General features: G+C 41.6%; 1 protein-coding gene across 1 annotated transcript in view; it reads right to left on the bottom strand.

The window, feature by feature from the left end:
* LOC115111194 (transmembrane protein 132D-like) overlaps positions 1 to 10,517 on the bottom strand; it is a 44,387-nt gene extending 33,870 nt beyond the window's left edge. Inside the window, exons 1-2 of the mRNA XM_065011530.1 lie at positions 9,576 to 10,517; positions 3,455 to 4,340 (exon numbers count right to left, since the gene is read on the bottom strand). Coding sequence (XP_064867602.1) covers positions 3,455 to 4,340; positions 9,576 to 9,648 — 959 coding nt within the window. The 5' untranslated portion in view covers positions 9,649 to 10,517. The remainder of the gene's footprint in view (positions 1 to 3,454; positions 4,341 to 9,575) is intronic.
* Positions 10,518 to 13,803: the final 3,286 nt, after the last annotated feature.

The raw sequence follows: 13,803 nt of genomic DNA, 5'->3' as shown, positions 1-13,803 counted from the left end.
AGAAGTTTACATACACTAAGTTGACTGTGCCTTTAAACAGCTTAGAAAATTCCAGAAAATGATGTCATGTCTTTAGAAGTTTCTGATAGGCTAATTGACATCATTTGAGTCAATTGGAGGTGTAACTGAGGATGTATTTCAAGACCTACCTTCAAACTCAATGCCTCTTCGCTTGAAATCATCGGAAAACCAAAAGAAATCAGCCAAGACCTCAGACAAAAATTGTAGACCTCCACAAGTCTGGTTCATCCTTGAGAGCAATTTCCAAATGCCTGAAGGTACCACGTTCATCTGTACAAACAATAGTACACAAGTATAAACACCATGGGACCACGCAGCCGTCATACCGCTCAGGAAGGAGACTCATTCTGTCTCCTAGAGATTAACGTACTTTGGCGCGAAAAGTGCAACTCAATCCCAGAACACCAACAAAGGACCTTGTGAAGATGCTGGAGGAAACAGGTAAAAAAGTATCTATAGCCACAGTAAAACGAGTGCTATATTGACATAACCTGAAAGGCCGCTCAGCAAGGAAGAAGCCACTGCTCCAAAACCGTCCTAAAAAAGCCAGACTACGGTTTGCAACTGCACATGGGGACAAAAATCGTACTTTTTGGAGAAATGTCCTCTGGTCTGATGAAACAAAAATAAAACTGTTTGAGAACTGACCATCGTTATGTTTGGGGGGGAAAAGGAGGAAGGCTTGCAAGCCGAAGAACACCATCCCAAACATGAAGCACGGGGGTGGCAGCAACATATTGTGGGGGTGCTTTGCAGCAGGAGGGACTGCTGCACTTCACAAAATAGATGGTTTCTTGAGGTAGGAAATATTGAAGCAACATCTGAAGACATCAGTCAGGAAACTTGGTCGCAAATGGGTCTTCCAAATGGACAATGACCCAAAGCGTACTTCCAAAGTTGTGGCAAGATGGCTTAAGGACAACAAAGTCAAGGTATTGGAGTGGCCATCACTAAGCCCTGACCTCAATCCTATAGAACATTTGTAGGCAGAACTGAAAAAGCGTGTGCCAGCAAGAAAGCCTACAAACCTGACAGTTACACCAGCTCTGTCAGGAGGAATGGGCCAAAATTCACCCAACTTATTATGGGAAGCTTGTGGAAGGCTACCTGAAACATTTGACCCAAGTTAAACAATTTAAAGGCAATGATACTAAATACTAATTGAGAGTAGGTAAACTTCTGACCCACTAGGAATGTGATGAAAGAAATAAAAGCTAATAAATGATTCTCTCTACTATTATTCTGACATTTCACATTCTTAAAATAAAGTGGTGATCTTAACTGACCTAAGACAGGGAATTCATACTAGGATTAAATGTCAGGAATTGTGAAATACTGAGTTAAAATGTATTTAGCTAAGGTGTATGTAAACTTCCAACTTCAACTGTATGTGTTTATCAGTGAAAATACATTGGTCTAGGCAGGGGTTTGGCTGTGAACAAGGATGATGTGGAGATATTGAGGGCTGTGTGGAGACAATTTATACTGCACACACTATAGACAAGTCTATGAAAATGCTGGCAGAAACACCTCAATCTAAATATGATAACCCAGGGAACTAGAGAGAGACCACACCATCCTTATTACCTCGGCCCTGAGAGTCCTTGAAACCATAAGTTTCAATGCCTAGTGTAAATAATCAATAGGGTCTGGCAGCTGTGTGAACATAGCCACGGGAAGTAGGGGTACTGAGGGTACTGCAGCACCACCTGAGAAATCTAAATCAAATATTTTTATCCCACTAGTCCTTTATTACTCCTGTATGAGCGGAGAAAAATATTAGTCAGACAAAAAGTCTCAGCAGTATGGATATAAACCCTACATGCATGGCTGTCACACTATGATGTTGAAGTTCTGTAGTGTGCAGGTGCTCTGTCCTCGAGTACAACCGGGACATTTAACATAATGAACGGGCACTGCCTTGAAATTATGAAATTGGGCTTTGCCTGTAATCCCCACTATACACATACGCAGTCATTATAATAAGACGCACAGCACACTGTACGCAATCCTTTGACATCAGTCAGATATTGAGCCACTAGAAAGCAACATCCGAGCACACTTTATCTCCATCACAGTGACACAGAGACGCTTGATGACTGCATGGGAAGTTGAAATACAGTGGCAAGAAAAAGTATGTGAACCCTTTGGAAATACCTGGATTTCTGCATAAATTGGTCATAAAACTTGATCTGATCTTCATCTAGGTCACAACAATTGACAAACACAGTCTGCTTAAACTAATAACACAAACAATTATACATATTCATGAAATGTTAGCATGTTCCAGAGATTTCTGTGAGTCTTTGGCTGAACGGCCAATCCCAGGGAGAGTAGCAACAGTGCTGAACTTTCTCCATTTATACACAATTTGTCTTACCGTGGACTGATGAACATCAAGGCTTTTGGAGATGGTTCACATCAGGCAATGGTTCTTGTGAATAGCAAACTCAAATTTTGTGAGTGTTTTTTACAGGGCAAGGCAGCTCTAACCAACATCTCTAATCTCGCCTCATTGATTGGACTCCAGGTTAGCTGACTCCTGACTCCAATTAGCTTTTTGAGAAGTCCTTAGCCCAGGGGTTCACATACTTTACCAACCTACACTGTGAATGTTTAAATTATGTATTCAATATAGACAAGAAAAATACAATAATTTCTGTGTTATTAGTTTAAGCAAACTATGTTTGTCTATTGTTGTGACTTAGATGAAGATCAGATCAAATTTGATGACCAATTTATGCAGAAATCCAGGTAATTTTAAAGGGTTTACATACTTTTTCTTGCCACTGTAGCTCTGAATATCATTACTCTCCACAATTTTTCAATTTAACTTCAATAATCTGCCTCAATTCCCTGTAAGAACGCTAAAAACTATCATATTTTCAGATAAATATTTTAATCCACTTCAAATCTCATTGGATATTTCTAACGGACAGGGTTTAGGCATGTGTGGCTAAATCGTCGAGATAAGTAAGGCTACTGTGCAATACATTGGCAGTACTTCAGCAAATAGGGTTAACTGTTATTAACCAATTATAACCACAGTGTGCTGCAGAACAATTATTGGTCTGATAAGCACTTCACCATAGTTTTACCATAGTTTTTTCTTTATTTAATGGGTAAAATAGTTTCATTTGCATTTGGAATTCTGAATATTCAAGATGTTTTATTTAAGAACAAATTCTTATTTTCAATGACGGCCTAGGAACAGTGGGTTAACTGCCTGTTCAGGGGCAGAACGACAGATTTGTACCTTGTCAGCTCGGGGGTTTGAACTTGCAACCTTCCGGTTACAAGTCCACCGCTCTAACCACTAGGCTACCCTGCCGCCCCAATTAGATAACTAATTGTTTTATAATAATTGACTTGACATAATAAAAAGTCAAGGTTAGTATGAGTGAAAACATCAAACATGACATCTGAAACTCACCGCAGAGTGAAGTTCTCCAGGAAGGAGGAGCTGGCCGTGAGGATGTAGAAAGTGGCGATATCTGTCTTCTTCAGGGGTTTGGAGGAAGTCTGGATGACAACAGCCTTTCCCAGCTTGAGTTGAGACAGAGATGGAGCTCCCTTTGGCACCTGAAGGAGGCGCACACTGCTGATCCTCTGCATGGGAGTCACAGGGATGTACTCAGCCTGCTGCTGCTCTGAGCTGCCCCAGCGATCCCAATCGCCCTCCCTGCACTTCCCATATGCACTGGGCCGGGCCTGGTAGTACAGCTCTACTGTGTTTACCTCTGTTGGGTCCAACCTCCCCGGGCTAGAGCTCTCTGCTGCGGGACTGAACCAGCCGGCTACAGGCTCCAGCTCAGCCATGCATGTGCCCCTCAGACCTCCAAGGGCACAGGAGCCCCTCACCTCCTCAGTCTGCCAGAAGGCAAACACCGTAACACAGGGCAACTCATCCTTTAGCCCATCTGCTCCCCTGTCCCAGTCCCTCCCGGCCACATAGAACAACACCCGCACCTTGGGCATGGATGAGTAGACCCGGGGGGTCAGCACAAAGGACTGGACCTTCCAGTTGTAGGTGAATACCCCTGGGGCCCGGAACAGCTGCACAGACTGTACCAGGTCTAGAGGGACAGGCTGCTCCGTGGACAGGGGCCCATAGCTGGCGTTGACAGCAGGAGGCCGGCTGGCTCTCAGGATGACAAATGGCTGTGTCTGTGTCTGCATGCTGGAGTTCCTCATGATGTCCTGACCGGCCTCCTTCAAAAAGAAGTAATCTGCGTCTTTCACCTGGTAGTTCACTGGAAGGAACACAGGGAATGGCAGAGAGCTCTTAGTGTTGTCTGACATCTCCCGGCTGTCCAACTCTGTGGGAAAGCAAGAGACAAAACATTACCCGTAGGTTAACAGACAGTGTTGTTTTGATGACATGTAGAGGAAATTCATGTTCATCATTTTGTATGGACTACTGAGTTACTAGAGACCCTTAACCTCTGCTAATAGCCTACAAACCTTCCGGCTACTGGTCAGTTTCTCTCAACTCTGGGCTACAAACCACAATCAGGATCAGGAGTTTTATAACAGGATCCATTGTATCATGGTTATATGAAGTGGACAGGAATAATAGCTGGCCTCAATCATTAAGTACAAAATCATAATAATTACCTGAGTACAAAGATATCCCAATAAAATATTAGTTTAATGGGAATTGCCAAAAAGAAACCATCCAGAAATGTCCAGGAACTAGACATGAGGCAAGCTGATCAACTAGATGGGACGTCATCATTAAAGTGACCATTTACTTCATCTTCAAATTCCCATAGTATACAAGAGGGTCTTTATATTAGAAATCATAGCAGGAGCAGCTAAGAGTATTACTGTGTGTGATGCAGTGGCGAAGGAGCACTGGTGGGACAGCAGCAGAACAGACTACATTCCCTTGATATCATCCATCATCCAAATCAAGTCAATCCCATACCCAGATGAGAGTGATTTCTAGTGAAAATGACCAAAGTGCGGGACGGACTACCTGTCATGAACACTTGGTGTCATGGTTCCACCTGTCACCAGAGGGAGGCAGAGACCATCCTAGAGACAATTATGACACTCAGGTGTGTTCTATTACTCATTATGATTTCCCTGTTAAAAGAGGTGTGTTTTCTGTTGTGCTTTGCAGAAGTGACTTAACTTTCATCCTCCCTCTTCTTTCAGATCAAAACTTTTATGTAAAACCAAATGGCAAAGTAGCAAGCAATAATATCTGCATGATCCGATGACACACATCAGAGATGAATTAAATGGGATTACTCCCTGTAAATGATGTAATTCCAGCTACATTGACTTGTATGCCTTAAAACAACTTGATCTACCTAGGTGGAGGCTGATCTGGTCCTACACAGGGCAGCATGTTCATGGCGTGTGTGTTTGGAGTAGGGTTAGGGTGTCGAGGGGGACAACAGCATTAGAGCTCTCTGATCCGGCATAAAAGCATGAGGGGTATGACACAACTGTCTCTCTGGAAGTGAACTGAGCCGCAGGTCCACAGGCCAGCATCCACTCTCATTTGCCCCCATTTTGATAGATTACACATTATGGCTGCTGACCTGAGGCTGCACTGTCAATGGGAGGCTAATTGGCCTACTTGGTGGGAGAGAGAGAGAGAAGCAGCCTGGTATGTGCTCATTAACTGAGATGATCTCATACTCAATGGCACTCAACAGCACTCTGGCTTTGCTAATAAACTGTCTGTTAGAAAAAGTGTGAAACAGTCTATTCTCCACTTAAGTGTAGACCTATAGCTTGATTTTGCAGTATAATGACACAAAATACAATCAGTTGCTTGTTCATGACAAATTGCCACATTCTATTCTGCCCAGAGGACAGAGACTCTGAGCCCTGTAATGTAACGGAATTTGATTAATCATGAACTATGAACTAATACACAATGCATGCATCTTATGTGCCAGTGATGAGTCAACTGTTTGTAGCTATAATCAAAAATGTCCCTCTTTACTACTGTTGATCTTATAACTGTCATAAACGTGTCCTTACCACAGAGTTTAGATAGATTCCCCCCCAAAATGTCCATAATATTCCTTTCCTATAATGTTATCTGCATGTGTAGTGACACGCCTTTCTGTTCCATTGGTCAAATTATGACAAAAGATGTCAGAGAGAATGACATGTCTGTCACTGGATTGTTGTGGTTATTTTTCCTGAGGCGGAGGGCTTGGAGCTTTTTGTAAACGAAGTCTATCTAAGTCTTGTCCCTCACGGTTTGTGGCGTGTGACAGGTCTCTACATCATCCCTCCTTCGACCTGCTTTTATCACCAAGCAGACACCTGTGCAGTGCTTGGAGAGCTTTACACAGTCAGGGAAACAGTTTGTGTGTCACAACGGAGCCAAGTCTACAGAGTGACCTCCAAAGAGAAACACAAATGGATGTTTTTATTTTTCTCACACGGACATGTACAGTATCTCAATCATCTTCCTGGACTGGGACAGGGACGGTCTCCCCCTTAGCTCCACCAGTGACCATTGACAGATGTGCTGTTTAATACCAGAGCTGGCAGTATTTCCCACCACTGTGAATAAACACTCACTGAGCATTTTCTGCTTTGGCATCTCTGCAGGAGGGAGATACATATCACAGGCTGTTATATCTTTCTCAAGCTGGGTTTGACTGGTCATCTGTGCTCCCCAATGTATTTAAGAACACTTGAGTTAGCTCTAAAATCTGAGAGGGGTGGTACAATTGTGCTCAATGCAAATAATGCACTAGTGAGTATATACTGTATGTTAACAGTCTCATTTGCTGAGACAATAATCACTGATTCTCCACTGTGTAGGGAAGCTACAGTATATGTTTGCGTATGTACTGTATTTCCTCTCTCGCCATGATAAAGCTGATAAAGAAGGAGCCAAATTCCTCCACCAGCTGTTTCAGCACATAGCTGCTCCAATCACCCAACTTGGAGACTGACATCTTTGACTTTTCTATTTCCCTGTCCAGAAGAACAATATCTATTCTGGTCTGCAGAAATTCACTTGTCTCCATTGACATTGTTGTTTTCCCTCTTGGATTATTCTAAATCATTTCAATCACTTTTTGACTACACCCCTTTTTTATTTGAAGGAAACCTTCCATACTTGGTAGAAGTGATCAGAAAATGTTACTTTTTGGACCTGAATGCCAAAACATTTAGGAGATAAAAATTGCTCAAAGTTGACCCACTTTGCATTCCCCACGCTACTATGAGACATCCAATGCACAACCGAATCCATATGCCGAGCACAACACAATATGCTGTTAATCCATATGGCAAATTCTACAGTTGATTCCAAATGAAAACATCTGTGTATAGGTTACATTTGTACAATAGGATAGTCTATATTTCTTGAGAATATGAAACTGCAATTGCATTAAGCAATTTAAATATAGTATATTTGATATGAAACAAGGAGGGAGAGGGAGAGAGATTTTCAGATCTGATTAAACAAGACTGAGGCGACATTTAAACATAATCTTCAGGTCCCTTTTCTCAGAATAAGTCACTACTTGTGGGCCTGTTAGAAACAGCAAATAATCAAGGCATTAGAACACAAGGAACAGGGAGAAGGACAGGACTACATTAGGCCCTATGTTCTAAAGTTGGGGGTAACAACAACAGGGTTACAGTACCAGTAGGATCACTGGACACAGTCAAACAATTAAGGCCGCTAGAAAAGTGAGGAGACTGAGGCAAAAGCTAATTAATGACATGGTTATACATGTATGTAGGTCTGCTTGGCATTGTTCCTAGTAGTGGTAAAGCTGCCAGCTGACCAATGTCTGGACAGCACAGGATTGCTCACTTAAGAGTATAAGCTCTGTACTTACTGTAGGCTACTGTGCAATTACAGTAGGCTATTTGTTGGTACTAGGAAACAAAAGATTACCCATGCTGTCATTCGATGCTATTTTCAGCAGCATTATATTGAGACCAACAAGTATACATGTCAATGTCTCTTTTAATACAGAATTATCTATCACGCTCTGACAAGCTACTCAACTTGAGTTTGTCTTGATGGAACCCACGGATTTAAGATGACCACAAACCAAACAAACCTGGCCTATGCTGCGTGGTGTTTTGAAAGAACAGTAACAGTTCAACTCCATGCATTCCAATGTGCTATAAGGAATGTTTATATTCGTGAAGAACAGCCTGTGCGTGATCCGACTTCAAATGGCATGACAGAGTCATGACACAGATGTCTCACTTATTCCACTTCAAGTGTTGAATAGAGTCTGTAATTTTAGGTCAAGACACTGTTTACTTCCATATTGGCTGTGTCCTCTCCCCAGAGGAAAAGTCAGGCATGACCTAAGTATTTTAGGAAGAAAGCTCTCCTAATAGCAATGGTTTACTTGTTGAAAAGACCCTATGTCCCTGCAACCGCTACATAAAGATAGAAACTTGATAGAGCACTGATCATATGTGTACAGAAAGGGAGAGGAGGAGGGGAGGGAGATGCTTAGGCCTGTGTGGGGATTGGTAGGGATTGCTATATCCAATGAGACTCTTAAAGCTGGTTTTATCAGGATTTCTCCCTTTTTGTCCTCTTTATCCAGTCTGTTTATTATAATTCAGGAGGGCCACATCGTCTGGAAATAGCTGTCTTTGAGGCAGTTAAAAGCTTTTCAGCAATGCCTTTGTGATGTGGAATATTTGCTGGGTTTTTAATCAAAGTCCATAGGGTCCTGTCCATTTCATCACTGAGGTGATGTGAATGAGTACAATAATGTGTTCTGGACTTCTGCTAATATGCACTGAAACTCTTTTTAAGCTCTGCTGCACACTGAGACTAAACTAAGGAAATACAAATGTATGTCCATTTCATTATTGGAACTTAATGACAGTGCCAAATGTCCCATAAAGTACTGGTACACAGTACATAATCAAAAACATTTTCATCCTTATAAGGTTTGCTAATCTAAATGCAAGTTACATCAGCACTAACCCTCAATGACATAAACTCTAACTAAAAATCAAGCCTTAATAAGATTTGATTAGTCTTAACATGCACTTTGGAGTAATTAGACTAAGGTGGACCTCCTTGGCCTATTGTACCTTTATGCCCGTATTCTCACAAATCTGAGTGGCACCTAAACTGGACTAGGCACTCTCATTTCAAGCCATTGTCTTATTCAACTGGACAAATGAGACTTTTTGTGTCATATAGGGGCAGTTGACCACAACAACAAGTTACCATGGTGAAATTGCAGTCTGTAACTATGTTGCAAAGCCAATTGACTGATGGCAGTGTGCATATTGTATTCATAAAAGTATGGCATAACATTTCAGAGGAAACTATAAAAGTTAAATACATTTTCAACCACAAGGGTATACTGTCTATCTCATATCAGCTCATTGATCATATAATAAACTCGTTTGTTACACATTGTCTAATGGAATACAAATAATCCTAAATACTCATGTATACTATTTCAACATCATAAAGAGTCTGCAATTAAATATGTACCAAACAAAAACATACAAATATAACAGAATATACAGATAGTCACTCAGGCTGATTGTAACCCTTTTTGTATGGTACATACCTTGCGTGACAATTGTGACAATCGTCGCTAGGAATATCTGTAAAATCCTCCAGATATGAGAGTAAACACTCATTTTGGCATCCAACTGTCACTTTATTACATGTAAATTCCCAGGCTCGGAGTTTCATCAAAGTGAATAGGGGTATACTTCATTCATTTCTACCCAGGAAGAGAACTTGCCTAGTGTAGCCTACAAAATCACACCTGTAAGAAGAATACAGCCTTGTCGTGTGCACTCCGTGTATCACATAAACTATGCATTGAGCTATCAGATACGGTCTCAATGTTGGAAAAGTTCTGCGTAACGAGTTTGGAGACGTCCTGTCCAAGTCCTTGCGATCAACCTAGTTTCTTCTTTGTTTTCCTTTTTAACTTTATCCTTTATGCCGCCATATTGAATGCGATTATTTGATAGAGAAACTCCATCGGATTCATTTTGAAGTCCTTGCATCCGCTACTAGACTCAGACGTCTACCCAACTTTGACCATCGTCGGGACGCCGCTGCAATGTACAGTGAGATTCACAGATCATCGACTGCCTTGTGCACAATCCTTGGGGCACTAAAGGCATCATGTCATCCGGTCAGAGCACGTCCTATGCGGTGGCGACAGGATTTAACAGCATCTGTAAATTAAAAACAAAACCATGATAATTTGGGATTCCACATCCATGATGAGGAGATAGATGGACTGCGGATGATTTACAAAAATAGCCTGACTACTGTACATACTGCTAATTACACTTGACCAGTAGACTATAGCCTGTTAGGCCAGAACATAAATTACGTATTTGGGGTTTTGACAATATCCCATTGTAGGTTTTAGAGTAGAGGGTGCTCTTTAAAAATTAAACTTTTCTCCAATGATTTGTTCAATTATTTTTAGGGGAGATGTTCCTTCCTGTCCAGTTTTGAATCTGGGTGGGATATAACATGACATATTGCCATAACTTTCATCAACTTTTATAAGTGGGGCAATACGAATGTGATGGACATGGTGGACATGATGCTCTCCATCTCTGATTGGCTCATCTGTAAATGCATGAGGTAAATGAGGCTAAACGCCTACTGTTAATGCTATAGTGGTGGAATTCTAGTGCCCCCTGTTGGCTATAGATGAGGAATTATAAGAGTAGTTCACTGTATGTTGGTGGATTTGGAGTATTTTACATGCCTATATTCCTTACAGTCAGTTACATCAGCAATTATCAGTGTTTGGAGCTCATTGTCTAAAGGGTTGTCATGTCATTAGAATACAGAGAACTCTAGATTTTGACAAAGTTGTCAAGAGTAAGACAGGTCTATGCCATACTGCATGGAAGTTAAATATTTGTGTCAACCACAGTAATGTTGATATTCTCCTAAAGCTTTGGCAACAGTTTTAGACTGTGGGTTAACCCAACAAACATTGTGCTCGGGGTGTGCAGATATTGGATTAGGATATGTAACAAAGTGAACAAAGCCTCAAAAGCCTTCCTTACCTCTCATGTTGTGTTTTTTCTTCCCTATGCTGGCAAGATCTTGCAGCAAGAGGTACTGAAGTTTTCAACACGGCTGTAACTGCTGTCGCTTGCAGCTGTACTCCCCTGTATTGGAGCACCCTGTGAGCAGTGAGGGGCTTGTTCAAGTCAAGAATCCTAAGCAGATGCCAGGGAACACACACACACACACACACACACACTTCATATTTATTCAGGAATTGGGTTGGGGTTGAGGTGCTCCACTATGGCAATAGCTAACAGACTCTCTATGGCCACGCTTAACTCATTGTGTACCAGACTTCACGGATAGAGAGTCAGGGGGAAGATGCCAAAAGCAACATTGAGCTACACCTCTCCCCTCGCTGCAGCTCTGTCATAAACTGTGTGGTGGTGATATGATGGTACAGTACCTGGGCTCTGCTGCTGTAGTGCTGTGGTGCCATAGGGTCATTTAGATCCTCTATTTACCTACTCAAGCTGCACCATGGAGTACAAGCTAACTACAAGGTGTACAAGCACATCACAACAAGGTGAGTCCAAAAATGTCTTGTATGTTACTGCATAAATGATGTAATATGCCACGGAGATATGTATACTGTAGCTAAGAAGGTCAAATTAAGTGTATGTTGTGTAGTAAGCTGTTAGTAGCCCATGTGCCTCACCCTGATAATTTAGTCTATTTTCCTGTTCTGACTTGATGGTGCACATGTAGCCTGTAACCGGTTTTAGAGAAATATAATCATTGAATATTATAAGAGCTTTCACCGTCTGCTTACATGCCCCCTTTATTTATCCTACGGTTCTGACTTGGTGTACAGAGAGAACGCTGTAAGAATGGCCCATGTTCTGAATTCTCTCGCTGTACATTTCAAAAGTGCTGAACAAATAGTTATATTGACTACGTCCGTCCTAGCTCGTGTCACGTCTGCTGTTGGGACTCTGCTGTTGGGACAGCTTTATGTAGGCCCAAACAGTTTGTGGGCACCATTTGTCACCGTTATAGTACAATTCATGTATTTTTTATTGTTTTGTTGTAGCTTTGCTGGCATGCATCCCCCAATGTTTGTTTTTGTTTGCCCCACCAAGATTTACATGCTAAAATTGCCACTGATGGGTTCACAACTTAATTGAGATGTGTGCTGGTACAGTAATTGTACTCATGTCTATGAGCTGAATAATTCTAGATTGAATTTCATGCATTATGAATGGTAATTTATCATTGTATGATATGGCTGTTTCTCATTAGCCAATGCATTGTGGGTATTCCTATTTAAACCATGTCATATCTTTGTTTGTGTGAGAGAGAGAAAGTCAGGGTAAGGTTGGCATGCTGCCGGGTGTTCAGGCATTATTGTAGCCTGGGTTTTCTTTTGATAGAGCTACATTTATTTGATTAAGTTCAGTTTGCCTTAAGTTTTTTTTGTCCTGTTTATTGCATTGAAAATACCTGTACAGTTTCGTGGCCTTTCAAATGAAAGACTCACTCTGGGCAAGAAAAAACACATCTACTTCGTAAGCCTTTGTTAAAATCCGACCGCATGGTCAACCTCACATCCTTGCATAAGAAAAAAGAGACACCGGAGAAAAAAACTTAGCGAAAACAGCAGTGCCTCAGGAAATACAACTTAGTTGGGTTCTATTGTCATTGATGGATGTCAAAGCTACAGCAGCAGAGCTCTGCCAGAGTGGGAATAGAATAGTGTCCATAAGCTGCTGATAGATGTGGATGCCAAGGGAAACAATGTGTTTTCAATGTACAGTATGTCATTATTCTATTTGACAGATGGAGGTAGCTGATGTTGGGGAGTGCCTTCCCACGCACCTTGTTCAAGTGTTGAAACTCATTTTCATGTCAATGTCAGAGACTAGACACATTAACTATCATTGTCACTGACTACAGAGAGGGGTGTCTACCTTGGCTGTATTGTTTTGGGCAAACTCATATATCAAAAATACTGAGTGGATCCATCAATACAGAATATGAAGACGATTATGAGTCTTGTATATTTATTTGAGCATGTTGTTTTCTTTTACGTACCCTTTACTCTTGCAGTAGGGGTTTCTTATAGCTATGTGATTGTGAACTAACCCAAACTGGACCATAAGAAGACAGTCTAGTTGTACACACCCTGAGAGCTGAGGAGAGAGCTTGTTCAACTTCTTAATCTGTACTGTGTTTGTGATGGGTGACTCCTTCTCCCCCTGCTGTCCTGCCCATGTAATCTGATGTTGATTCATTTTAAGCCGCAGTGTACCGGAGGTTTGGAGTTGGGACTACATGATGATGGAAACTGTCATCTCTCCCATCGATGGAAGCTGCCAATGTGCCGCCCGGCAGGGCTGCTAATCCCTGGGGTAATCCTGGACTACAGAGAAATCATCCACACCGAGGCAAAGAGGACAGGGCTACACACAGCTGATCTGCCAGAGAAAGCCTCTTTCTCTCACACTCAACACTTATTGAATCTATCCAAGAAGATGGGTTCAAGGCAAACAGCTCATTGGGAAAGTATTCAGACCGCTTGACGTTTTCCACATGTTGTTATGTTACTGCGTTATTCTAAAATGTATTCAATTGTTTTTTCTTCCTCATCAATCTACACACAATATCCCAAAATGAAAAGGCAAAACAGGTTTTCATGATTTCAGCATTTAATTTTTTTTAAAATCTGAAATATCACCCTTGCATATGTGTTCAGACCCATTACTCAGTACTTTGTTGAAGCACCTTTGGCAGCGATTACAGGC

This window comes from Oncorhynchus nerka, linkage group LG27 (genome assembly GCF_034236695.1).
Source record: "Oncorhynchus nerka isolate Pitt River linkage group LG27, Oner_Uvic_2.0, whole genome shotgun sequence".
In the NCBI taxonomy this organism is placed as follows: Eukaryota; Metazoa; Chordata; class Actinopteri; order Salmoniformes; family Salmonidae; genus Oncorhynchus; species Oncorhynchus nerka.
Note: the sequence above shows the minus strand (reverse complement) of the source record. Positions and strands in the feature narration are given on the sequence as shown.